Source organism: Panthera tigris, chromosome D4 (genome assembly GCF_018350195.1).
Source record: "Panthera tigris isolate Pti1 chromosome D4, P.tigris_Pti1_mat1.1, whole genome shotgun sequence".
Lineage (NCBI taxonomy): Eukaryota > Metazoa > Chordata > Mammalia > Carnivora > Felidae > Panthera > Panthera tigris.
Genome location: NC_056672.1, coordinates 26,349,265 through 26,376,936, shown reverse-complemented (window position 1 = coordinate 26,376,936; position 27,672 = coordinate 26,349,265). Strand labels below are relative to the sequence as shown.

At 37.6% G+C, this 27,672-nt stretch overlaps 1 protein-coding gene across 5 annotated transcripts in view; it reads left to right on the top strand.

Moving 5' to 3' along the window:
* AGTPBP1 (ATP/GTP binding carboxypeptidase 1) overlaps positions 1-26,350 on the top strand; it is a 160,335-nt gene extending 133,985 nt beyond the window's left edge. For 4 of the 5 annotated variants that reach the window (XM_042963852.1, XM_042963848.1, XM_042963850.1 and 1 more), the window contains 7 exons: positions 1,317-1,470; positions 2,502-2,682; positions 4,172-4,301; positions 5,514-5,645; positions 7,681-7,857; positions 11,521-11,681; positions 25,609-26,350. In XM_042963852.1, coding sequence (XP_042819786.1) covers positions 1,317-1,470; positions 2,502-2,682; positions 4,172-4,301; positions 5,514-5,645; positions 7,681-7,857; positions 11,521-11,681; positions 25,609-25,786 — 1,113 coding nt within the window. In that variant the 3' untranslated portion in view covers positions 25,787-26,350. Of the gene's footprint in view, positions 1-1,316; positions 1,471-2,501; positions 2,683-4,171; positions 4,302-5,513; positions 5,646-7,680; positions 7,858-11,520; positions 11,682-19,378; positions 19,546-25,608 lie in introns of all 5 variants that reach the window. The other variant, XM_042963851.1, reaches the window with a different exon arrangement.
* The last annotated feature ends 1,322 nt before the right edge of the window (positions 26,351-27,672 follow it).

The following is a 27,672-nucleotide window of genomic DNA, read 5'->3' as shown; positions in this document are numbered from 1 at the left end:
AATAACTCTAAAGTTTATCCTCATCCTAGGTTAATATCCATGGTATTAATTCACAGTAAAAGATATACCTGTTCATTTTTCAAATGGTTATGCATATGTCACTTCATTATCTAAATTACCGGTATGCGTATATATGCTGCTCCTTGTGAAAGAATGGCCTGTGAGGCCCTTCAGTCTGTGTTAAGTCTCTGTTTCTCACTCTTCCCGGTCTGGCTGCAATGAATTTTTGTCAGTCCTGTAAGATGCCCTTCCTCTTTCTTACATCATGGTCTTCCCATATACCTTCCTTCTTCCTGCCACACTCCCCTCTGCCCTCCTCACTCATCCTCTGGATCTTGGTTTGAATGTAACTTCTTTTAGGAGACCTTTCCACACTGTCGAGATTCAGCTAGGCTCCCCATTCCTGATGACAAGCTCTCACAGCACTCTGTATTTTTCCAAAGGTAGGGTATATTCATTCACACATCCCCGGGCAGTGTCCCTCACAGAAATAGTGGGCACATAGTCAATTGTGATTATGTGAATGAACATAGGCAAAAGTTTAGAAACCCAAGTATCTTAAAAAAAAAAAAAAGGGGGGGATTGAACAGTCTATTTATGGGATAACCATACATTAAAACCATTAAAACTTGTGTTTTCAAAAGACACATATTTCACTTGTTGAATGATCTGATATAGTGTTTGTAATTATGAACATATGTGTGTGTGTGTAAATTATTAAGTGGTAAAAGCAGGTTACATTGGTATTTGTTAGTAGTAATCTAGGTGATGCAGTTATGGGTGTTTAAAATTTTTTCTTTGTACTTTCTGTGTCTTCTAGACATTTTACATTGAATCTGTATGAATCTTGAAATCAGGAAAAGTTGTTAAAAAATTTTTGTGCTACATACCCCATTCTGCCGGTCTACAGTCACTTATAATTTCAAAATTCAAAAGGCTTTGAAAACCAAAAGCTTTCTCCTAGCCCATTTGGCAGCCTGGCCTGAATTGATGTGAGCTTATTTAGAATATTGATTCCGTTTTGAGTGACTCCTCACATGTTTTGCTGCAGAAATAATGATGGGCTTATTACAGGCTGCTACGGCCACCCCCATTGGGGGTTTGCAGAATTAATGGTGTATGCATTGTAGCTATGCCCTTTCTCAACTGCCCCAAATAACTGATGTTTGAACTACCTCTGGCTCCCTGAGGGTTTCAGAGAAGGGATTAGGAATCTGATTCGCTTTTAGTTATGTCGAGATCTGGATGCATTTATTTCTATTTATCTTAGGGAGTTTTTAAATGATTGTATACTTTGCTTTTAAATTTTTATCAAGATGCATCTTCAAAAATTGGAATCAGCACACAATCCTCAGCAAATCTATTTTCGAAAAGATGTGTTATGTGAAACCCTGTCTGGAAACACCTGTCCCTTGGTGACTATAACAGCAATGCCAGAGTCTAATTATTATGAACATATCTGTCAATTCAGTAAGTCTGTCTTCTTCACTCAAAATGCCAATTATTCTTATTTTCCTTTGCTTCATATATGTTTTGTAAGGGCAACAGGACTAGAACAGGCATCAGAAGTCTGGGGTTCTAGTCTCGGTCCTATTACTGCCCAGCCCTTGGCCTCAGTTTCCTCATCTCAGAAACGAGGGAGCTGCATGAGATTATCTCTGAGGTCTCTTTTGATATGCATATTCTGTAGTTCTTACCTTTGTTGTGTAATACAACAAAATGTTTTAAGAGTTCATATGATAATACCATTAATTAAAAAATTTACAACTAATTTTGTTTATAAATCAAACCACCAGAAACCCATCATGTGCTTTGATGCTAGCACCAAATAGCTGGTTGGTTTTTCCTGACATTTATATATTTAAAATTGCCTCAGATGTACAACTGTGATAGGAAAATGAGAAAGCGCCCTAATTTTGATAAGAAGGTGAGGTGTTTTCAGGAAAGAGAAATAGCTTGATATGCCTGAAAACACGAGCAGGTGAGCAGAGTGGTCACATTGTAGACCTGTGTATCGAAATGCATAGTGAAACTGTTTTTCTTTGTTCATCTTTGAACAGATATACTTCATCTGTGCTTAGCATAGCAACTGTAAAACAGGGGTAAAATGGTATTTCCCTATTTTCCTCATGACTTCATGAAAAATAAATTTATATTTAAAACTTCCCCAATACTTGTTCTTTATAAAAGCAAGATTATATAAAAGAACTAATTTTCTATGTTAGATTAACCATTGGAAAATAAAACTCAAATACTATTTATTGTGCTGCGTTCATATTATGAACTCCTTTAGGACATGGCTTATATATGGGTTTTGTGTATCTGTTTTCTCTGTAGGGCCTAGTGCAGTGCTCAGATACAGTAGGTGCACAGTGAGTTTTAGTATGAATTTATATCAGAACTCACAATTGAGTAGAAATATTTCTATATTCCCAAAGTCAAACATTATACAGACTCTTAGTAGCTGTTCATTTTAATTTGAAATTTTATGTGTACTTTAGGAAATCGCCCTTACGTTTTCTTGTCTGCTCGGGTCCATCCTGGAGAAACTAATGCAAGTTGGGTAATGAAAGGAACATTGGAGTATCTCATGAGTAATAACCCTACTGCTCAGAGCTTACGAGAATCCTATATTTTTAAAATTGTCCCTATGCTAAATCCAGATGGTGTCATCAATGGAAAGTAAGTTAAGCAATCATTATAGAAATATTATAGGTTATGTGCCTATCCTGTGTAAACTTGTCAAAATAATAGCATCCAGGTTAATTTGGAAAACAAATTGAGTGATGTTTCTAGAACGAAGAAATTTTTGGTGGGGAATTCATCTAAGATGAATTTTTAAATGAAAATACATTTTATGTATCAGTATGATATTTTGAGAATTTCTGTATTCCATGAGAGTATGATTTCATGTCTTGCTTGAATTGTTTTAGAAAAATCACAATGTCAGGATATGAGAATACATAAATAAGGTCTTTAACATAACTTCTTATATTCCTTTTTGTTTGTCAGTGACATGATCTTGAGTTGATCTAAGACTTAGAATCTCCTGGGATCTCTTTCCATTGATATGGAATATTGGCTCTATCTGCTGACCTCGTCCTGATAGGAGGTGGTGTAGTTTTGACAGAAGGAATTCTTTAGACTGGAAATAATGGAAGATAACTTCTTTTTAGGTGGAGATGGCTTATAGTTAGTGCAGTTTAATTTTCGTGGGAATTAGAAAACTCTGTTTCTGAAAGATGGGAATTTGGTCTTGCTGTCATGAGTGTCTCCAAAGCTGAGGATACCATATTTTATTTATTCACTAAATGTAGCATGAATATTTCTCACATTTTAGGAAGTTTTTGAATGAAAAAACCAGAATAATTTATTTTTAGGTAATACGTTATGGAATTAAAATGGCATTTTATGTCTAGTTTTAATTCAGAAACATATTGACCAGTTAGAATTCTGTTTACATTTCTGTTACCACCTTCTGATAGCTTGCTTAAATTTCTGCTCTGCTTTGGTACTTACTACCTGAAATAAGTGAAAATGTATTTGAATTTTTACAAGAATGTAGACTTTTGGGGCACCTGGATGGCTCAGTCGGTTGAGTGTCTAACTCTAGAGTTCAGCTCAGGTCATGATCCCAGGGTTGTGGGATCGAGCCCCATGTCACGTTCCACACTGAGCATGGAGCCTGCTTAGGATTCTCTCTCTCTCCCCCTGGCACTCTCCTTCTCTTTCTCTGTCTCTCTCAAATAAAAATAATAGTCAAAAAAGAATGTAGACTTTTCATATACGTACCTTTCTTAGGAGGGCCCAGCCCAGATAGTACTTTTACATAATAACTAATACAATCAAAGTACACGGTGTTGAAGTATAACAAATGATTATTATGAAATCAGAATGGAAAATAGGAACATTAGTAAATTTTAGAGAGTCTGGAATAAGACCCCAGAATTGAGAATTAATTTTTTTCTATAGCTTGAAAATGTTGACCTAAAAATGTGAAAGCTTGCCACAGTTAAATGCATGTAACACAAGATCTTGCACGAAACAAATACTTCATAAGTGTTTATTTAGTGACTAGTATATTCACTGGAAATATTTACTGGAATAGAATCATAAAATCAAATATAGGTAAGAGTTTATCAGTACTAATGTTTGTGTTTATATTGTGTAGTCACCGCTGTTCTTTAAGTGGAGAGGATCTGAATAGACAGTGGCAAAGTCCAAATCCAGATTTACATCCTACAATTTACCATGCTAAGGGGCTGCTACAATACCTGGCCGCTGTGAAGCATTTACCACTGGTAAGTATTTGTACTTTATCTAGTCACAGAAATGATTTTGTTAGTTAATGACTCAGTATATTCTGGTTATAAAAGCTAAGTGTTAATTTCAAAAGCAATTTTTTACAAATATCTTCTTCTGTTATTAATTACGTGTGTAATTAATACACTGCATTTGTATTCTTATTTTGTCAGGTTTAATTTTTAGTGTTCCCCTGAGCCCTTTCCTTATCTTTTTTGTCTATGAATATTGGTAACTCCTGGTTTTAAGTTTTAGGTATTGAACTTCACTGTTTGAATAGCAGTAAGGTAACAGGATGTGTCTTCCAAGTTCTCAAACTGGTAGAAGCTTATTTCTGAGTTTGCTAGTGAACTCTGAAGCGAGTAAGTCTCGAGTATACACATGAGAGAAGGCGTGGGCACAGTGCTGAACACTACTGGACTGTGTATATATTCTGCTTCTGTTCTCAGCAGCTTTTGCATAGAATGTCCCGTTATATTATTGTTTGAATGAGGTAATCTTCCTCTGGGAAAGATAGGAAAACTTTGCAGAAGGTGAACATTGACATGCAGTCCTGTTCTTCATTTTTCATTTTAAAAATGCTGCTCTTAAAAATTAAATTGAAACCATACTACCCTTTTCTCAATCGTGTTTTTCATGAGCGCATTGTCTTTCTTTCAAATTACCTAAATTTTCAAATAACCCTTGGATCAGTGATGACTGCTGCTGTAGATTTGACCTATGACTGAATTTATTATTTTTTAAATTGTGAATAGTAGAGGGGGTGCCTGGGTGGCTCAGTCGGTTAAGCGTCCGACTTTGGCTCTGGTCAAGATCTCTCACTCCGGGAGTTCGAGTCCCTCATTGGGCGCTGTGCTGACAGCTCAGAGCCTGGAGCCTGCTTTGGATTCTGTCTCCCTCTCTCTGGCCCTCCCCCGCTCACACTCTCTCTCTCAAAAATAAATACAAATAAATTGTGAATAGTAGGTATATTAGAGTGGAACTCGTGGCTTGATGCAGGCCCTAGAAAGGATTTAGCCATTCTAGAATTAATCATAGATCCTTTCCAGAACTAGATACTATTACTTTTATTAGTTCTACTTATTAAATGGTGGCTCTGTTACAATGAAAGGGCAAAGACACACAGAGCTATTTATTGTCTTGTTATTAACTAGCTTTATTTGGAAATATATGAATTTGGAGGTTTTTAACTTTCAAAATATATTTTCAAGGTTTATTGTGATTATCATGGCCACTCCCGAAAGAAGAATGTATTTATGTATGGCTGCAGCATCAAAGAGACAGTATGGCATACCAGTGATAATGCAGCTTCATGTGATGTCATGGAAGATGTAGGATACAGGGTAATTATCACAGATAAGTCTGGACTTTGGGGATTTCAAACACGTATAACACTACAGAAACTAATGTAACATATCCCAGCCACTCAGACTCTGCAAGTGTTGCCATTTTGCCATTTTTTGTTGCAGATTGTTTCATGTTAAGTAGTCTAAAATTTTTGCTTTTTGTATTTAGATTTTAATCTATTGGGAATTTATTTTTGTATGAGAGTTGGGGATCTAATTTTAGTGTCCCCATATATAACCAGTTGTCTCAGCACCATTTATTAAACAGTACATCCTTCCTGTGCCGATTTATAAAGCCATCTGTTACGTACCATGTTTCCACACCTCTGGGTATGTGTTGAGGTATGCCCAGGACTGAAGGAAGATCTTACTGCGTCACATCTTATGTGCTTTCCATTAAGGGCACAGTGGCTTTCCTACTGTATTTGCACCTAAACAAAACACCCCAGGTTTTTTTCCCAAAAGAATTTTGATAGCATACCACTGCCCTGAGCAGAAATTCAAAGGCACATTTTCTTTTTTGGTGTCCTCTCTCTTCTTCCCCTTTCCCAAATAAATAAAATGACTATGCTTACATTTACATTGGCCATCTAATTATTATTGTTTTGAAAATAACTCTTTTACAAATATATTGAAAAAACATTTTTTTAATTGTGTGATAATTAAAAACTTGCATCAGATTTGTTGGTTTTTTTTTTTTTTTAAATGCCTTCTGGGTTTTGAGGCTTAGAAATCTCATCCAAAGATTTAAAAAATAAAGTTCCATGTTTATTGTTTTTAATTTCCTTTTGAAATTTTACTTGCTAATTGTTAAGTTTAAATTCTTAATCCAGTCAGAACTGAACTACTAAAGAGTGACTTCAGCTTGTTTTTCTCAGTGGCTCTCCAGTGGTGCCAGCAGTTAGTGGGTGATCACTCTTCTCTCCACTAATAATGATTAAAAAAAAATGTTTATTGGGGCACCTGAGTGGCTCAGTCGGTTAAGCATATTCTTTGGCTCAGTCACGATCTCACAGTTGATGAGTTTGAGCCCTGCATCAGCTCTGCTGACAGCTCAGAGCCTGGAGCCTGCTTTGGATTCTGTGCCTTCCTCTCTCTCTGCTCCTCCCCTGCTCAAGCTGTGTGTGTGTGTGTGTGTGTGTGTGTGTGTGTGTGTGTGTGTGTGTGTGTGTGTGAGATTCACTCACTCTCTCTCTGTCTCTTTTTTGAGCATGGGAGGGCAGAGAGAGAGAGGGAGAGAGAGAATCCCAAGCAAGCTCAGTGCAGAGTCCGACACAGCACTCGATCCCAGGAACCGTGAGATCATGACCTGAGCTGAAATCAAGAGTTGAGATGCTCAACTGAATGAGCCACCCAGGTGGCCCTCCACACTAATAATTCTAATTTTTACATCTGCCTTTGGTTCTAATTCTGAATTCTCTTTCTTTCTAGAGATGTATCTACTCCTACACGGTATCACAATTTAACTTCCCTTACGTATATAATTAGGTTAATATCTGTTAGATTATTTCTCTTCTTTCAGAACTCCCCTGTCTGCCTTCATACTTACACACACCAGGTGAACCTGAGAATAATTTGAAGTTGCAGAAAATGTTGTGGGCATTTTGATTGTGATTGTCTTGACTTTATTGATTAATTTAGAGGTGGTTGACATTTATAATGTTAAATCTCTTAATTAGTAAGCCATTTTTCATGACTAAAGTTGTTTTGTTTTTTAAACATTTTTTTTTTCAAAATTTGAAACATTTTTTACCATAGTTTTTGTTCACCTGTTGGTTACTACTGTGAATGTGATCCTTTCTCCCATTTTGTTTTCCAACTGATTACTGTTTGTCCAGGAAAGCAGAAAATTCTGAATTTGTAAAGAATGGTTTTGATGCTTGGAATAGCAGAGGACAAAGTAAGAAGATTCACATGGCCCTGCTCTGGTCACTGTGCTTTCCTGAAAATGTTTAAAAACTAAAAAAAAAAGTGTTTTTAATTAAAAAAAGCCCTCTTGAAATATTGTATTCTGTCATTCTTATTTTTGCAGACCTTGCCTAAGATACTGAGCCATATTGCTCCAGCATTTTGCATGAGCAGCTGCAGCTTTGTAGTGGAGAAATCGAAAGAATCCACGGCACGTGTTGTGGTTTGGAGGGAGATAGGCGTACAAAGAAGCTATACCATGGAAAGTACTTTGTGTGGCTGTGATCAGGGAAAATATAAGGTAAAACATCTCAGGACTTTGAGTAGTAAAAAGTATTTAAGGACTTTCTTTTCATATAGCGTTCTCATGGTTTATATTAAATGGCACATTTGTTACACTGAGCTATTGCAGTCATGACCTTGAATCCTATGCAATTCTTTTTTACTTCTCTGTACTAAATAGCTTGCTTTGGGTTTTTATGAAATCTTGGTTGAGTCCATCTACATTCATAATTTTTAAGAAGGCATGTTGTGGTACACATTTTAAATACCAATTGGTAATTTATAACGAGCTGTGCAAGTAGTACATGATTAACACAAACTTTGTATCATTTTAATTTGTTGGATGTTAGCGTGTTTTTATACATTTAGAAAATAAACACATTACACTTACTTGTAAAGTTTTTTATATTTAGATTTTGTGTGTGTGTGTGTTACTTTTAAATGCATATCCCTTCCCTAAATTTTTTTCTTTACTAAGACTGGTGCTATAGACTTTTATTGGAAACAACTGGAGTTTTAAGTTTACTTTTGAAACTAAAGACTAATAAAATATTAGGTGACGTTGAATTTTTTAATTTGAAAGACTGAAAAAATACGCAATCAGCTGGAGCTTAGATAATCAACAGCAACCTAATAAATATTACAAATACTTATTTTTCTTGCCACAGAAAGATTTTCATGTGTCATGCTAGTTATTCTTTATTCTGTTAGGTTTGGTTTGGTAAGGGGGGAAGAGGAAACTGAATCTAATAGTGATCTTTATATACCTCACATACAGATGGTTGGTTATAACTTTATGTGTGGAAGGAGTTAAAAAATCTTTCAAATGGTTAGTATTAAAAATGTAAACATATTATAGGTAATGTCAAAAAAGCTTAACTGGAGAGCCTAAGTAATAACTGTTACAGTCTGTATCCAACTGAGAAGAAATTGTGTAGATTTTTCAACTGACATTGAAATTTTGGGGGCCTTGTAGAGTAGAACTTAATGAAATTTCAGTACTTTCTGTTGAGTGACTTCCCTAAATTTTAGGTTGACCACAGTATATTATTCTTCCACAATGTAGTATCTTTTGAATTCAAATACTGTAAAACAGTGACTTCTCATCTACCAAGGATGTGATGGTGGTAAAAGATAAAATGTACCAGAGCGCCACTCCAGAGCCCAACCCCCGTCCCCTAATCATTGCTGTCATGGACAGCTTTGGCAAGAGTCTCATATTCTGTAAGTGTGTAGGATGGGAAAAAAGCTTAAGAATGAATCACTTTTGTATAAGACAATAGGTGTCTTCTAGGAGAAAAACCCTTAAGCTATATGATGTATGGAAACAGACTGTAGATAACTTCTTAAAGAGATGCTTACACAGTCAGAAGAGAAGGCAATTTAAAGCATCAATGTTTTTGATGCTCCCCTCTGTGGGCTGGAAGAGAAGTAGAGAAGCTGAGACTTGCATGCCTCTTGAAATCAACTGTAGCATATAGCAAAGGTGTTTCCTTATTATATTTGGATTCTACAGATAGACTGTCTTTGAATTTTTACAAATATTCTATTTGTAGGGACGCCTGGGTGGCTCAGTCAGTTAAGCGTCCGACTTTGGCTTAGGTCATGATCTCGGGGTACATGAGTTTGAGCCCAGCGTCGGGCTCTGTGCTGACAGCCCAGAGCCCTGGCCCTGCTTCGGATTCCATGTTCCCTGTCTCCTTGCACCTCCCCCATTCACACGCTCTCTCTCTCTTTCTCTCTCTCTCTTTCTCTCTCTCAAAAATGAATAAACATTAAAAAAATCACAAATATTCTATTTGTATTTTGATACATTAGTTTGATCATTTAAAAAGCCACATTTAAAAAAATAGTTAAAATATACTTTCAAACCTAAAATCTTAGACCACTTTTTTAAAAAGTTATTTTTTAGAAAGAAATCTATAGACTTAAAAAATAAAATGGATACCTAGTAAATGCTCATTTCTCTTTTATATAATTTAGTTACTAGAGCTACGTTAATTTAAAACTCTTATGGAGAGAAGTATCTCTTACTAATCAAGTTTTTTATTAATGTCTAAAATTCAATGCTGTGATGATAACATATACTTTTTATGAAAGCTTTTTTTGTTATTGTTAATAAACTTAGGGTTTTTAGAGCAGTTTTAGATTCATAGCAGAATTGAGTAGAAAATACAGAATTCTCAAATACCCCATATGTCCCCACACACCTAATGTTATACTTTTCAGACTTGTTAATGTTAGCTAATAAGTTATATGAGTTTAACGATATTTTAAGAAACCATTCTCTTCACCTCAGGAATGCTCTTATATTACTAGATTTTAGGCTGTAAATGGTCTTTATTTTTATTTTCTGTGAACTAATTCAGAAACAGCCATGCCTTTCTAAAGCTTTTTAATTAAGAAGGCAAATAAATGTTCTAATAAAGTCAGGTCACATTCCGTGGAATGTTTGGACATGGGTAAACTAAGCAATCAGTTAGTCAATCGTTATTATAAAGGAATGTGCTTTGGGGGGTTAGTAACAGTTTTTACGGTTCATTTTCTTCAGTTACCGTGTGCTTTTAGTCTGTTCATTGAAAAACTGTTTTAAAGTAACTTCTCTAAATGATGTGTGCTCTCATTTGCACCTGCAACTTTTGTTGGTGAGAGAATTCTCTTATTTTAGAGATTCATTTTTATCTGAAAATTCAGTGATAAGCAGTGTCTTGGTTTATGGCCATTTTTATCATTTTATGTGGTAACATTTAACTTTTGATAAACTTTATATTGTTTATTGGGAAACTTCCAGTTAGAAAGGGTAGAGTTGGGGTAAAATTTTCTTCTGCCCTCACTAGACCAGATTTGAAATAGGCATTCTTAATTGACATGGAACATAGGAACTTCTTTTACTGCTACCTCATTGGCCTAGATCTGTCTGATTCTTTTTGTTTGTTTGTTTGTTTTACATAGGTACCTTTCTTTTGTTGGTTTTTGCTTACCAGTTTCTTTTTATTTTTAAAAAAATTTTTAATGTTTATTTATTATTGAGAGACAGAGAGAGACAGACCGTGAGCAGGGGAGGGGCAGAGAGAGAGGGAGTCACAGAATCCAAAGCAGGTTCCAGGCTCCGAGCTGTTAGCACAGAGCCCGACACAGGGCTCAAACTTATGAACGGCGAGATCATGACCTGAGCTGAAGTCGGACACTTAACCGACTGAGCCACCCAGGCGCCCCTTTACTTACCAGTTTCTTTTATCATACAGTAAAAAGTATAAGGTAATGTTTAGGTCTACAAATTAAGGCCTTGATTTTTACACTACAATATTTTAACATTGGCATCCAAAGTCGTGGATTACAAGAAATACTAGCAATATCTTGCAAAAATGTAATTTCACACATGAGCCCCAGAGTAACATAACCACAAAATGTTTATTTTTTTTCCCAGTGTGTTGGTGAAAATTGTTTGCATGTAGCAAATGAGAAATAGACATTTTAGAAATGGTTTTTTTGAGACCATTTCCTTTGTGATCTAAAATAATCTTGTTAAGACATTGTGCTTGTTGAGTTGTAGGTACTTACAAAGTACCAAGCTTTTAATTTTATTAATATAATTATAAATTTCTTATATGCAGTTGTAATAAGACATAGCCAGAGGATAGCAAATGTCCTACTTATATGTATGAAATTGCTTTATTTCTAGGGCCTACAGATTGGTACTCGAGAATTGGAAGAGATGGGAGCAAAATTTTGTGTTGGTCTGCTGCGTTTGAAAAGACTGACATCCCCATTGGAATATAATCTGCCTTCCAGCCTGCTTGACTTTGAAAATGACTTGATTGAATCGAACTGCAAAGTAACGAGGTAAGACACACTTGTTTCATTCCATTATGTTGTAGCATAATGTTAGACTTCATTAAATTAATTAAGTAGAGGAAGGGGACAGAGATGTTGATAGCCAAAAGCATTTTTAGAACTAATATAATTAAGTTCACACATCTAAGTTATTTACATGTTTAATTGTTACAAATTGTAATAATATCCTTCATTCTTTTAACATTGATGTTTGGATGAGACTGTAATGAAATATCCTTATATTTTGAGTGCATTTTTAGTGATCTTACTGGTTTACCTTTAACCCAAAAATAAGCAATGTGGAAAACAGTGCTTAGATAGTATCTAATTAATTAATTAATTTTATAATTTACATCCAAGTTAGTTAGTATATGGTGCAACAGTGATTTCAGTAGATTGCTTAATGTCCCTTACCCATTTAGCCAATCCCTCCTCCCACTACCCTTCCAGCAACCCTCAGTTTGTTCTCTGTATTTAAGAGTCTCTTATGTTTTGTCCCCCTCCCTGTTTTTATATTATTTTTGTTTCCCTTCCCTTATATTCATCTGTTTTGTATCTTAAATTCCTCATATGATGAAGTCATATGATATTTGTCTTTCTCAGACTAATTTTGCTTAATAATACCCTCTAGTTCCATCCACGTAGTTGCAAATGGCAAGATTTCATTCTTTTTGATTGCCGAGTAATACTCCATTGCATATACATACCACATTTTCTTTATCCATTTATCCATTGATGGACATTTGGGCTCTTTCCATACTTCGGCTATTGTTGATAGTGCTGCTATAAACATGGGGGTGCATGTGGCCCTTCAAAACAGCACACCTGTATCCCGTGGATAAATTCCTAGTAGTGCAATTGCTGGGTCATAGGGTAGTTCTATTTTTAGTTTTATGAGGAACCTCCATATTGTTTTTCAGAGTGGCTGCACCAGCTTGCATTGCCACCAACAGTGCAAAAGAGATCCTCTTTCTCCGCATCCTCACCAACATTTGTTGTTGCCTAAGTTGTTAATGTTACCATTCTGACAGGTGTAAGATGGTATCTCATTGTGGTTTTTATTTGTATTTCCCTGATGATGAGTGATGTTGAGCATTTTTTCACGTGTCAGTTGGCCATCTGGATATCTTCCTTGGAGAAGTGTCTATTCATGTCTTTCGCCCATTTCTTCACTGGATTATTTGTTTTTTGGGTGGTGAGTTTGATAAGTTCTTTATAGATTTTGGATACTAACCCTTTATCTGATATGTCATTTGCACATATCTTCTCCCATTCTGTCGGTTGCCTTTTAGTTTTGCTGATTGTTTCCTTCGCTGTGCAGAAGCTTTTTATTTTGATGAGGTCCCAGTAGTTCATTTTTGCTTTTGTTTCCCTTGCCTCCGGAGATGTGTTGAGTAAGAAATTGCTTTGGGCAAGATCAAAGAGGTTTTTGCCTGCTTTCTCCTCGAGGATTTTGATGGCTTCCTGTCTTACATTGAGGTCTTTCATCCACTTTGAGTTTATTTTTGTGTATGGTGTAAGAAAGTGGTCCAGGTTCATTCTTCTGCATGTCACTGTCCAGTTTTCCCAGCACTACTTGCTGAAGAGACTGTCTTTATTCCATTGGATATTCTTTCCTGCTTTGTCCAAGATTAGTTGGCCATACATTTGTGGGTCCATTTGTGGGTTCTCTATTCTGTTCCATTGATCTGACTGTTCTTGTGCCAGTACCATACTGTCTTGATGATTACAGCTTTGTAGTATAGTTTGAAGTCTGGGATTATGATGCCTCCTGCTTTGGTTTTCTTCTTCAAGATTGCTTTGGCTATTTGGGGTCTTTTCTGGTTCCATACAAATTTTAGGATTATTTGTTCTAGCTCTGTGAAGAATGCTGGTGTTACTTTGATAGGGATTGCATTGGATATGTAGATTGCTTTGGGTAGTATCGACATTTTAACAATATTTGTTCTTCCTATCCAGGAGCATGGAATCTTTTTCCATTTTTTGGTGTCTTCTTCAATTTCTTTCATAAGCTTTGTATAGTTTTCAGTGTATAGATTTTTTACCTCTTTGGTTAGATTTATTCCTAGGTATTTTATGGGTTTTTTGTGCAACTGTAAATGGGATTGGTTCCTTGATTTCTCTTTCTGTCGCTTCATTGTTGGTGTATAGGAATGCAACCGATTTCTGTGCATTGATTTTATATCCTGCAACTTTGCTGAATTTATGAATCAAGTCTATCAGTTCTTTGGTGGAATCTTTTGGGTTTTCCATATAGAGTGAAGAGTGAAAGTTTGACCTCCTCCTGGCCGATTTGGATGCCTTTTATTTCTTTGTGTTGTCTGATTGCAGAGGCTAAGACTTCCAATACTATGTTGAATAACAGTGGCGAGAGTGGACATCCCTGTCTTGTTCCTGACCTTAGGGGGAAAGCTCTCAGTTTTTCCCCATTGAGGATGATATTAGCATTGGGTCATTCATATATGGCTTTTATGATCTCGAGGTATCCTCTACTATCCCTACTTTCTTGAGGATTTTGTTCAAGAAAGGATGCTGTATTTTGTCAAATGCTTTCTCTGCATCTACTGAGAGGATCATATGGTTCTTGTCATTTCTTTTATTGATGTGATGAATCACGTTAATTGTTTTGTGGATATTGAACCATCCACTGCCCTTTTCAAGTTCACTGATTCTTCTATTTGATCCAGTCTGCTGTTGAATCCTCTGTTGAATTTTTCAGTTCAGTTATTGTATCCTTCAGTTTTGTAATTTCTTTTCAGCACGTTTTTATATTTTCTGTCTCTGTTGAAATTCTCACTTTGTTCATTCATTCTTCTCTTGACTTTGGTGAAAATTTTAATGACTGTTATTTTGAATTCTGTATCAGTTAAATCACTTACATTCTTTGAGATCTGTTTCTAGGTATTTATTTTGTTTTTTTGTTTGGAATATATTCCTCTGTTCATTTTCAGTGACTTGTCTGTTTTGGTTCCTGCACATTAGATGAACCTAGCCGTCTCTCCCAGTCTTGACAGAATGCTCTTGTGTAATAGACGAACCTCCTTGATCAGCCTGGCTTGAGCTCCTAGTTGTCTCTCAGAGTTTTGTGATTGCCCAAGCCTCTTTTTTTGTTCTCAGTCACTCCCAGTAGTTGAAGGTGCCAGGTCATGGTAGTATCCCAAAAAGGAGGATCATAGTCAGCACGTAGATGCAGGATGATTAGGAACTGGACCCTCTAGCAGCAGCTGAGAAAATATGTAGTTAAGCCCCTTCCAGAGAAAAACTGGGAGATGGGCATTTTTGCCTATTCCCTCTGTGCTAGCCTGAGGATAAAGCTGCAGGAGGTGCCTCTGTGCCTGGTCAGAGCTGTTTTCCTTGCTTGCTACCGTAGGATGGGACTAATGAATGCAAGCCCTGTTGGCTCCTAGGGGCAGGCCATCCTCAGGTCTGTCTCTTTGGAGGCAGCCACAAAAGCTGAGGGCCAGATGTGTGTACAAGCTCCTTTCAGGACCGTATGGGGGACTTGCTTTGATTATTGGAGCCCCCTGAGGGGGGAAAGCAGGATATGTATCTGCTGGGTTCCCCAGTCTCTGAAGAGGATGACAACCCACAGTGACTGCCAAGTTAGAAGTCTGGTCCTTAGGCTGCAGCTTTTAAAATATACACTGAAACTTTTTCAGGGGAGGACTGGGAGATGGGCAGTTTTGCCTGCTCCCTCTGTGCTGAACACACCATACACACACACACACACACACACGTACCTATATACATGCATACATACATGCATATATATACCTTTGCACACATATACATATGAATACACACACACACACAGATACACGCTTGGGCACAAGTCCTGCTGACTCAGAGCTAGGTGTTTTTTTCTAACTGACCTTTAATTCACCCATGCTGTCTTTAGCTGGGTCTAATCTGATGTGAAATTTATCTTTTTAATTTCTAATTGTAGTTAATTAGGGGGATTAGAAAAAAAACTCTAAAAAAACCTCTTTGCGGAGGGTTGGGGGGATGATTTACGAAAAATTGAGAAATGTTACCCTGGGGCATAAGATCAGTAGCCAGTATCCTGGGGGGCCACTCGGACTTGCTTTTGAGCAGACTTTCTCTTACTCTCCAGACCCCCATTTCTGTGTTTTGGCCCTAACAGAATAGCCTCTGTGACAAAACTCTTTGGAAAGTCATCTTTCCATCTCTCTGAACGAGGGAATAGCTTGGGGAAGGTGATCTGAAGGTCTAATTGCTCTTTATAAAGACTTTAAATCAATTATTCTTTTCAGTTGCACCCTGAACACCAGTATCTCCAGTTTCTCAGCTTTGCTGCAGCTTTTGTAATGCAAATCCGTGCATCCCTGTTGGCTTCCCCTGTCCTATGGACTTGAGCAAAGTGGAAGTTGGAACCTAGGCCCTTTCACTTCATCCATCTGCCTCCATCTGCCAACACTTCGTTGAGATCTCTTCTTTGCTTTTACTCCCTCTTTGGTTTTCTTTTTCCTGTGGACTGTCCTTTAGAAAAGAAGTTATTCTTTTACAGTCATCTTAGTTGCTCTTGAGATTCACTGTAGTTACCGGAACTTCTAGAACTTCCTTTTCAGTGAAGCCTGCGGTTGAAAATTAATCGTGTTTTTTATTCCCAGGGCATTCATTGGAAATTACACACATAAAACATTTTAACTATCCCCGATTGTATTTGTTGTATAATAAAAATTTCATCTGATGTAACACTGAGTCTACATTATATCTTTCTTAGGGGGTGTGTTTCTTTTAGGTCTAAGCTGGGAATATTGGTTGAGCTCATTTAAAAGCTTACAGCTATTGGGGCACCTGGGTGGCTCAGTCGGTTAAGCATCCGACTTCAGCTCAGGTCATGATCTCACGGCTCGCGAGTTCGAGCCCCACATTGAGCTCTGTGCTGACAGCTCGGAGCCTGGAGCCGCCTTCAGATTCTGTGTGTGTCTCTCTGTCTGTCACTCCCCCACTTGTACTGTGTCTCTGTCTTCCTCTGTCAAAAATACATGGACAATAAAAATAAAATAAAAGCTTATAGCTATGTAGTATTTATGTACTTAGCAAAAGTGTTTCTATTTTACCTAAACTATTAAAATAGTCCTTTCAGTGACTCTCATTTAAAGGATTTGAGAATTGATACAACATTTAACAGTGCTTCTCATCAGATTATGGTGAGGGGGACTACATTTCAGGATATTAGGTATATAGAAGAAGTATTTGAAGTTTGAGTATATTTAAAACATTACAGGAAAGTGAAGCTGAAAAATACCAAATTCTGTACAATATTTTATAATAAAAACATATGCTCATGTTTAAATGAGGCCTAATTAGTCTCTTATAATCAGATAGTATTTGGATGTCTTTTTTCTGTTTTTTCTTTTCTTTTCCTTTATTTCTGTCTTTCTTGAGATGGAGTCACACAGCATAAAATCAACCATTTTAAAGTGAAAATTAATGAAGTGAATAATAATATGTTCACAGTATCGTACAACTATCAGTTCTAGTTCTGGGAACTCTGTCTAGTTCCAAAATGCTTATATCACCCCCCTAAGGAGACCTTCATTACCCTTAAGCAGTCATTTTCAGCCCCTGACAATCACTCGTGTGCTTTCTGTCTCTGTGGATTCACCTGTTCTGGATATTTCAAATAAATGGAACCATGCAGTGTGTGACCTTTTATGTCTGACTTCTTCAGTTAGCTTGTTTTCAGTCTCTATCTGTGGTGTAGCATGTATCAGTACTTAATTTGTATTTGTGTGTACAGCATGGACATTAGAAAATGGGGTGAGAAATTGTTCTTAATGCAACTAATAAAAATAAATAGGACTTAAGCTGGAGAAAACCTTTAAAATATGCTTAGCATTTGTTCTACTTTATGTTAATGCTTTTTTGAAAATCTAATTTGATGTGTTTTGATAAAGATAGAGTACCTGACTTCTAATAAAGTATAGGGAATGAGTACAGGTCTGTAAATGAGTTAACAGTATAACGTTTTGTGGTTAAAGGCTCTACCCCTGCCCCTAGCAATATCAGAGGGACTGGCGGGAAGTTATTGGTCAGGTGTAGTACAAAGATACTCATTGCTGCAGACTGTTAACACATGAATGAAATACTAACCTATGTATTTTCTGTGCTTTCTTCGTGTGAAGCTAGTGTTTATTTGTAAATATGTAGGACCTTTTTCTTCTGAGAAAATTAATATTGTTAAAGAGAAAATTATTTGTGACACTTCACAGAACAGGAAAGTGGACTACTCAGGAGGATTGCTAACAAGGGGGCTTTGTACTTTGGGAGGGAGATTGGGCTCAGTTGTGAATACAGTGAGGAACACTGGTGACTTAGAGCCAGGGAGTAGAGTAGGGGATTGGCAGTTGGAAAGTGACTAAGAGAAACCATCCCAGGTAAGGGAGATTCTGGCTAAACCTACTTGACGGAGTTTTTGCTGAAAGCAGGCCAGGCTGATGAGATACAGAGAGTGGGGGATTTCGATAAACTGACTCAGCAAGATTTTTGCTACAGCTAGGCTAAGCAGGCAGAGCCCCTGACTGAGGACAGATCCCAAGGTCAGGACCTAGTCTGAAAGAGGACTGAGAGCAGCTGGACTCAAGCTTGGTCACAGAGAGAATCTGTCAGTACAGATCATTTGTGGCCACATGTTAATGGCAGTATCTAATACCTAGTAATGTAGTAAAGCTTACTCATATTGATGTGCTTTAAAATTTTTTTTTTTTTAATTTTAGAGAGAGAGAGTAGGAGCGGGGGAGAGGGGCACAGAGAGAGAGAAAGAATGAATCTGAAGCAGACTCCATGCTCGGCATGGAGCCTGACACGGGGCTCAATCCCACGACCCTGGGATCATGACCTGAGCTGAAATCAAGAGTTGAATGTTCAACTGATTGAGCCATCCAGTCGCCTCTAATGTGTGTTTGCTCTGTTTTTTATGTACAGTTTATTATTTAATCAAGCTAATCCTTAAAAAAAATTCCTTTTCAATGGCTGTGATGCACATGCTTGAGGCTGTTGTGCATTTCTGAGAGACATTTATTGCAACCATGTAGAAAATTCCTACAGCTATAATTGCATTAAAATATTTTCTAGGCAGGAGTGCCTGGGTGGCTCAGTCGGTTAAGTGTCCGACTCTTGATTTTGGCTCAGGTCATAATCTCGTGATCCATGGGTTCGAGCCCCGCATCACACTCTGTGCTGACAACTCAGAGCCTGAAGCCTGCTTCTGATTCTCTGTCTCCCCTTCTCTCTGCCCCTCCCTGGCTTGTGCTCTGTCTCTCTCACTCTCAAAAATAAATAAACATAAAAAAATGTTTTTTAAAGAATATTTTCTAGGCAGATAAATCATGCCATATAATTGAAGGGTCGTATCACAACTCCTAGTCCACTTGAAATCATAGTTGCTTATAACTAAAAGTGAACCATTTGTGTTTTTGTGAAATGCTCTTGTACCCACAAGTACAGAGGAGCCTAAAATCATCTAGAAAAACAAAATGGAGACTTACATGAACACTTCAGGACCCCAGGGCAGATTTGATTATAATGAAAGCTTTCAGGCTTATTGTAGGAGAAGGAAATGATCCTTATCATTGAGATCCAGATAAGTATCAAGTTAGTTATTGTTAGTCTCTAAGACAGCTGTACAAGGAATTTGATGATTGTAGATATTTATTCATATTTATGTGCTATATTCTCAGTAACCTCTTCGAAGAATGGTTATTCCTCTCAATAAGTGCCTATTTGAGACTTCAAAGTAAGAATATGGCATATCAGAACAAGGAAGAATACATATTCCTTCAAAGAGGCTTCATTCTATCCTCTGGCAGGTGTAGAGTAGTCTGGCCAGGGTCTGAGCAGACTTGAGGTAGGTTTGCAGAAATTGGGAAGCTTGTTCTCCCTGGGTTCACCTGTCCCCTCCCTGCCCTCCCAAGGTCACGATTGGTGGCCTAGGGCTTCTCTTTGCTTCAAGGAGGCACCTCAAGACAGCCCTCAATTCTATTGTTTGTGTTCTGTTTGTTTTGCTGCTTTCTGCTTTGCTTTTCAGCCTCTTGCACTATGTATTTAAAGAATTTGTCACATGCCTCCAGGGGAAAACTGTTGGGGTCATATCTCTGCAACTCCCTTCTTTCAGGAAACTTGGCAGCTCTGAACTCCAATTTTTGCCACCAATCCTTTGAAATTGCTGAAAGCTCTGATGACTTCTCTGCCTCTTAGCAGCTGCCCTTGCCTGGCCTTGGTTCCCTCTGGACTTTGCCCCACGCACCTTTTCTCTTGGTTGATTTTGCTTTGTATCCTTTCACTGTAATAAGTCATAGCTGTTAATACAACTGCGTGTTGAATCCTGTAAATCTTGCTAGCATGTCACCAAACCTGGGGTGGCCTTGGGACCCTCAACACACATGCCCATTTTGAGTTTCTGTTAAGTTCAATTATTATCTCCGAGATTTTCATGTTCTATTGAGAATGAACAGAGACAGATGATAATGTAACCATTTTTCATATGTGTGTAAACCCAGACTCAGAGATGAACTGACCCAAGATCATCCATGTGGTAATTCTTCACAAAACCAGGAATCGTGCCCACGTCTAACCCAGAATTCCCCTGTACTTTCGTTGTATCTTGTATCTGCCAAGGAACTAAGCAGAATTGCTAAAAAGGAATGGTTTCAGCCTTTGAAGCTGTCCAAATTATTGGGAAGCTTAACTGTTTACCACTTTCATTACATATAAGAAATGTTTCTAGATCAATGGTAAAATAAAGTAAGTTGGAGGTTAGTGACTTCGTTACTATTTTTTTGAAGGCAGCTTAGTCATATATTATTTTCCAATGAAGTATCAGTAAATTAACAACTTTCTTTACTTTTTTTTCCCCCAAATAGATATCCTCTTATTAGAAATTCTAACTCTGTGTGTGGGTATGCACGTGTGCAGGAATGTGCAAATACTTATGTATACACTGTGGTCAGTTAAGACCGACAAAAATTGTTACTTGTATTTTCTATGGATAATTTTGTTTGCTTTGTGATATTTAGTAGATGCCGAATCTCTTATGAGCTAAGAATCAAATTATATAAATGGAACATTCTCTAATATTTAGGCAGATAGAGATTTTTCTTTCACCTGAGACCTGATATTTGAATACAAGAAAGACATAATCGGCAAGTCACAAATTGGTAATTTGGACAATGGAATATTTTTCTGTTTGTGTATCAATTTCAGACTTTCTCCCCTAGGATATGTTCATTGTGCTGTCTAAAAACAGTAGGTTAGTCTCAAAACTGTTGAAGAGGACAAGGTTAAGGTAGGATTCTGAGTCACAAAAGTAAGGCAGTGGTTTTAGTCAGTGGCTTGGCGGCAGCCCATCGCCTGGGCTCTGTAGGAATTAACAAAGATTGATTAACATTTTTTTAACAGATTTTATTAATTTCATAATAACATTTTATATTTGTCTAACCTAAGAATTTATAAATGCTTTCCCACTTTACTACAACAATTTGCGAGGTAGTAGGTCTGATATTGTGATCTCTGCTTGTACAGTAGAGAAAAACCGGTGTTGGAAACCAAGGACATGACTCATGCAGCTGGTTAGTAGAAGAGGAGAGGCACAGACCCAGAATTTCTGACTCCATAAACAGTGTTTTGCTTCTTTCATGCTTGTATAGGGAACAGAGCTGCAGCTCTGCCTTCTGGTGTCTCAGATGTCAAGTCAGCTCTCATGCAAGTAGTTGGGCACACACTGAGGGGGATGGTGAATTTCTTAGGTTTAATTTTGTGTATGCTTAATAGTTTAACACAAGGATAGCCAGAACACTTTCTAAATCTGAATAAAGCAGAATTTTTTGTTATCTTTAGAAATCAGTTGGAATTTTAAACCTTTCTGCATCTCAATGACACCCTACAGCAGAGAATTTCAACAGATTCATCCTGTGAGAAAGTCATATGGGTGAAGATTTTGGTATTTTTCCTGAGGCGGCATGAGGAAGATTTGGTTTGGGACTAAAAATGCTATTCTCTTTTAGAATCAAATGTTTCTTATTGATTAAAATCCAGAGTAGAAGGATGTTAGGGTAGGTGAACAGAGGCCAGTTATTGGAGAATGAAGCAGAAACAGGCAACGGGAGTCAACTTAAATGAAGAAAATTAGGGGAACAAGAAAGTCGTGGTGGGAAAAAAGTAACAGTGACAGGAAATAATTAAGTGCTGATTAGAGTTTCTTTTTGTGATTGAATTATTACTTGAATTCCTTTCTGTTGATGTCAAGGGATTATTTATTTTATAACTCTAGGGCAAATTACCTTCAAGTCTTTCTCTTCTTATCTGAAGGCTATTGTGAGATAATGTATAGGAAAGCCCTTCCTAAATCATGAATTGTTCAAAACATATGTTGGAATTATTAATAAAAACAAAGCTGAATTGCTGTGATTGGTCTTGAGCCTTAAGTTTTTTTACTAAAGTATAATCAGTGAGATGGGGTAATGTAAAAATCGATGGTCTCATTGGCTCCGTGGCTTCTTATAAAGACTTCAGCAAACATTTGTTTAGGGCCTACAATGTATCAAGCACTTTTGGGAGCTGACAGGAGGTACTAAGATGAGTAAGTCACAGTTCCTGACCTTAAAGTGCTTAGGAAGAGACAGACCCACAAGTCAGTGGTTTCACCTACATACCAGAAGTGATCGGACAGAATGTGCAGGGTACAAAGGGAATACAGAGAAAGGGCACTTATCCCAAGGTGGGCTTTCATAAAGGAAGAACATCTAAAGATGAGCCTGAGCTGCAGTTTGAAAGAAATGTGAGTCGTTGAGAGAAGGAAGGTGGGAAGTATGTCCTAAACAGAGGAAGGAATGTCCGTGAAGGTTTGTCATGTAAAACGTGAGGCAAGAAGTGGTTCAGAGATTGACTGGCAGGACTTGCTTGCTGAGAAGTGTGGTTTTACGACTCACTGAGTGGATGATTTGGGGACTAGGACAAGTGGCATAGGCTTGGTAGGGAGACTGGTGAGTTCCATTGTGAACATACACTTGAGGTACATGTGAGATAGCCATGCCCGGTATGCACAGTGCGAGTTCAGGGGCGAAGTCAGGGCTAGAAATTTGGATGTGGAAATGATCGGAACGCAAATGAAAATGTGTGAGTTTACTCAAAGAGGGCATGCTTATGAGAACAGTTGGCCACGAGAGCATTTTTATACAGAGGATGAAGAGCACTTGATCAGCAGGGAGGAGGGACAGAGGGGAATGAAGCACGACAGAGGAGAGGAGTGTTGGCATTCCTACCATTTAAGTGCAACAGAGAGATCTAGAAACAATGGGCTGGAGAGTGACAACTGGAATACCAGTCGGAAGGCTGCTCTCAGGGGAGTGACAGAGGTTGTCATCTCCTCCTGTTCCCTTCGTCTCGAGATTCCCCCAGTTCTTTAACCCCTAAGCCTACTCCTCGCTCATCAAGAGCACTGATAGCCCTTCACCACTGCTGGACGGACTCTATATTTCAGCCAGAGTGTAGACCTTAACGAAGCAGAGGCCAGGAACGCAACTTGGTTAGGACCTGCAGAAACAGACGTCAAAGTTTGAGTTACAGGAATGGAATTAGAGTGTGAAACCCACCAGCTCCGGGGTATCGGGATGGGGGATGCCAGAATACGGATGAAATTTATGTCACAGTCAGCATATGAAGGAGCCAAGATCGGGAATTAACAGGCTCACATTATTTTCTGAACATTCCTTATTACGGGATTTATTTGAAATTTCCAGGAGCTTTGTTTTCCAGGTTATGCTTTTCAGCCTTAAAAAAAATGCTAATCAGCATCTGATTGCTCCAAGTCTCCTTGATGTCTAGGAGCTTTTTTTGGCTTGATCTTAGGCATTTTTGTTACTTCAAAATCATACTTCCTCTGTTTCCTCAGCTTGTAAGAGTAGACTTTTCCTTTAAACCCTTTCTCTTAGTTCAGATTGATTAATATTCTAGTGCTCAGCTTCCCATGTAGAACTAGGTCCTTGCTCTGACCTCAGTGTAGTGGCTGGGCCTCCTGTAACCAGCTTCCTTTATGCCAGTCTATTTTCCTTGGTGATGGTATGGGGGTTCAGGGGTGCATCGGAATTCTGTGTTCCATAGACTTCCTGAACGATGCTTGCCCACCCACCCACCGCATGGATTTTGTGCTCTTCCTAGACATTGGGAGACCCCGCAATGCTGCAGGTAACTACACTGCTCTGGTCACAGTCCCTCATCACCATGGAGCCAGCCTCTACAGTCCTGGTTGGTGTCCTCAGCCCCTGTACCAGGAGAGTACATGGCTTTTGAGCAAACCTGCCTCCTCCCTTGCATTTCCACGGTCGTTTCTTCTTGTTAGGACAGTCTCCAGGAGCAAAGTAAGCAGGTTTCTCTCCTCACTTCTTTCCTGCATCCTTTGCTTTAGCCGAAGCCTCCATCTTTTCTAAGTGTCTTCCACGGATGCTGTGATTCACCTGGGACACCCTGAGAATGTGAATCACCAAACTCAGGGAGGGATGAATTATTGTTTTTCAAAAGAAAGAAAGAGAATAATGGTCATTTGAAGGGGCAAATATTTTTTTGCCTTTTAATCTAACACTTTTTCTAAAGACCTAACAGTTTCATGATAAATATTTTAGTTGCATAATTGAATGCGGTGAAATAGTTCTTGTGCGTGTTAGATAGGTTGTAAAGTCTCACATCGTCCTTCGGGCCACTCAGCTGGCTTATCAGGACTGCTGCATCATAGTGCAAGCTCTGAACTTTTTAAGAAGTTTGCTATATAAGATCAAGGTGGTTTCGCAATCTATTTTTAATGAGCGGGAGAAAAACAACTTTAGGAAAAAAGATAATCTTACCAGATGAGTTTTGCTTTCTCATTTCAGAAAATGAGAACCACATAATCCATTAACTTGTCTTTCCTGCCTGAACTTCTAGATATCTGAACTGAATTTAATATTCAGTGCAGGACTTCTTTCATGTGAGCTGCCTAATGACATTTGCTTCTCTGTTCATTTTAACAGATTATTGTTCCCTTTTTATTGTCTTGATTTTATGGCTTTTAATTGCACCCATGGTGGGAAATCCTGTTTGGAAGCAGGTGGGATATAAACAGACATCTGTGTGAAATTAAGATAGTTTGGGTCACAAAATGGGGACATTGAAATGCTTCTGTAGTGTTTCTTTGATAACACTGTGTGTGTGGGCATGTGCACACGTGTGTAGAAAATCTCCCAGATGGGGAGAAATCCGAATACTGTGACTTTTTGAAGAGGAAAGAATATTTTACCCTAGTGGAAAGGTTGTCTTTATCCCAAACAACCTACCTAATGAAATATTCAGAAGCACTTAGTGCTTTTAAGCAAATATCTTATTCTGTGTCTCAAGGGAAAGTAATTAATCTGGGTGTGGAGCATTCACTTGTTTTTCATTTTTATTCTTGACCAATGGAAACCGGATGGGTGAGTGCATGGGTTGTTTTTATGGCAAATAATCATTGTATAGACTTAGAATAAGTGGTTTCAGTGTTTAAATACCACAGTTTCTTATAATGGATGAATTATACGATAAATAAAATAAAGTTTATTGAAATGGTCTGTTTCTTTTCAGTGATTAAAATAGAACTTTTAACCCTGCAAATTGATGAAGTCTTTTAAAAAGGCAACCTCATGGGAGAGTTTCTTGTTTTTTGTAGCTATCTAACTATAGGGTGGAGACTGACAGTCTTTTAATATAATTAATACTTAGCATTTCACCCTTTATGGTTTCAGCTATTACAAATCTTTTAACTTGTTCATTTGGATAACATCTTTAAAGCTAATGCAAACTCTTACATTATATTGAAATCAAAATTAACCCAATATGGTCAAATAGCCTTATGTTAGAACCTTAGGATCTAATGAAGTCTCATGTGCTCTATGTGCTCTGGCCACAGCCCTACCACTTACGTCTTGGATGAAGATGAGCCTCGATTCCTCGAAGAAGTGGATTACAGTGCAGAAAGTAATGACGACTTAGATACTGAATTGGCAGAAAACGCAGGAGATTATGAACCTTCTGCTCAAGAAGAAGCACTTTCTGACTCCGAATTATCAAGAACATACCTACCTTAAGCCTTCTACCATCTCTTGTTAACTGAAAAAAGAAATGAAATATCTTGGGTTTTCTTACACAGGAAGTTTGAGAGAAAAGAGTTAAATAGCTAACTCGAGAAAGACAAAAAGTAACTTGGGCCTGTTTGGTTTCAAGACAATAAATATGTTATTAATTCATGATAACATTGGCACTTGTTTTATTTCAGATATTCGGTGCACTTGATACCGCACTGAATGATCAAATACTGGATTTACCTGTTTTTAAAAACCTGAGTATCACTGCATGAATTTTTATCTTTAATGGTTATATCCTGCATCAAAGGGGTAAATTTTAAAGTGTGTGAGAATATAAAATCTGAATTCTAGAGTGGTTGAAAATCCCGAGTTGTTGAAAACTAATATATATGTACATGGATTTCTCTAGCTGTGACTGTGTAGTGTGGTTAGACATCGAAGATAAGACTGTTTTTCAGAATCATGTTAACTGTGGAGTTGCGACTGAAATCACCCAGAGTTTGCCTTGAAACCATTACAGTCTCCATTTACCAAGTTAAACAAATAAAAGCTGTATTAAATATTGGATTCATTTTGTCATCCTTTTTAACCAGCCCAGATTATTTGGTTTGTGGAACCTTTGTGAGGCTATTATAAAAATCCAACATCTGAACACGCTGATAAAAACTTGTGAAAAGAAAAAAGGGCCGAATTTACCGGTGTTAAGTTTTTACGGTATACGTGAAACTGTACCTATTGTAGAAGATACATTTGAACAGCTCTCTTCTCTAAAACTGTGTCTCGTGGGTGTACCTGAAATTTATCACTATAGTCAGTTAAGCTTTAAAGATGCAGTGAGAGTGTGATCCAGTGTTAAGTGTGTGTCTCTGTGTTAAGGATATTTAGCGTTTCCTGAGTTGTGTGATGCTGTTAGATTTACTGAAGGGAGTTCACCTAGGGTGTGCCGACCCTGGTGTCCGAGTCTAGGTGACCGTGATGATGGTAGACCATTTCTTGTAGTGACATCTTTGCGGGTTTAAGCTGCCCTGCTGCAGGAATGATTTTGTCTTCAAATAAAATAAAACTAGTTCAGCAACTCTGGATAAGTGTCCTAAGAACTAAGTTTCTGTTATAATAACACAAACCCAGAGGAGATACCTCATTCATGGATTCTTGCCAGGACTCACATGCTTTGCTTTTGGTACATTGTCTTTGCTTATTCCTGGTTACAAGTCCTTTAGGTCTTTTTTAAAAACCTGTAATAATGGAAAAGAAAAGATAAAAGTGTATTTCATGTTTTTGCCTTTTCCAAATCAGTGGTTTTCACGGTCTTTATTTGAGGCATTTTATCCAGGGTATAGCTTATTTCTGGTGTCCTAGGAGCCATGTTTAAACACCTAGCACGGGGCAATTGAGCTCTTTTTCTCTTAGGAACCTAATTCTTATGAATCTCAGAAAATACGGACTGGATTGTGAGGATTGCCAATCCTCTTACTGTGTGGTGAGCTAATGTGGGAAAGATGAGGATACTTTGTAAGGTCAAACCTTATTTATTTAATAATCCAATAATTAGTAGTAATTTATTTTTTATTTATATACTTCATATATAAAATAATTAGATATTTAATTATAATTTTTTTCAGAGAGTGGATTGGAGCCGCTGTGTCTGTATGTAAATTTTTCTTGCTTCTTATAAAACTAAAAATTGAAACCCAAGGTATCTATGTATGAGAAGCAATTACAGTTACTGTAATGTGAAGAATAACTCAAAGCTTGAATTTATTATGTTGGCAGTTTAAAAATCCCTTACTGTAATATTTCATATCGATGAGGTACATCTTTTAGTATATGTTATAAAACTGAATATGCCTTTTATTAAATAATTATTCACAAAGTGGAAGAGAAAGCCT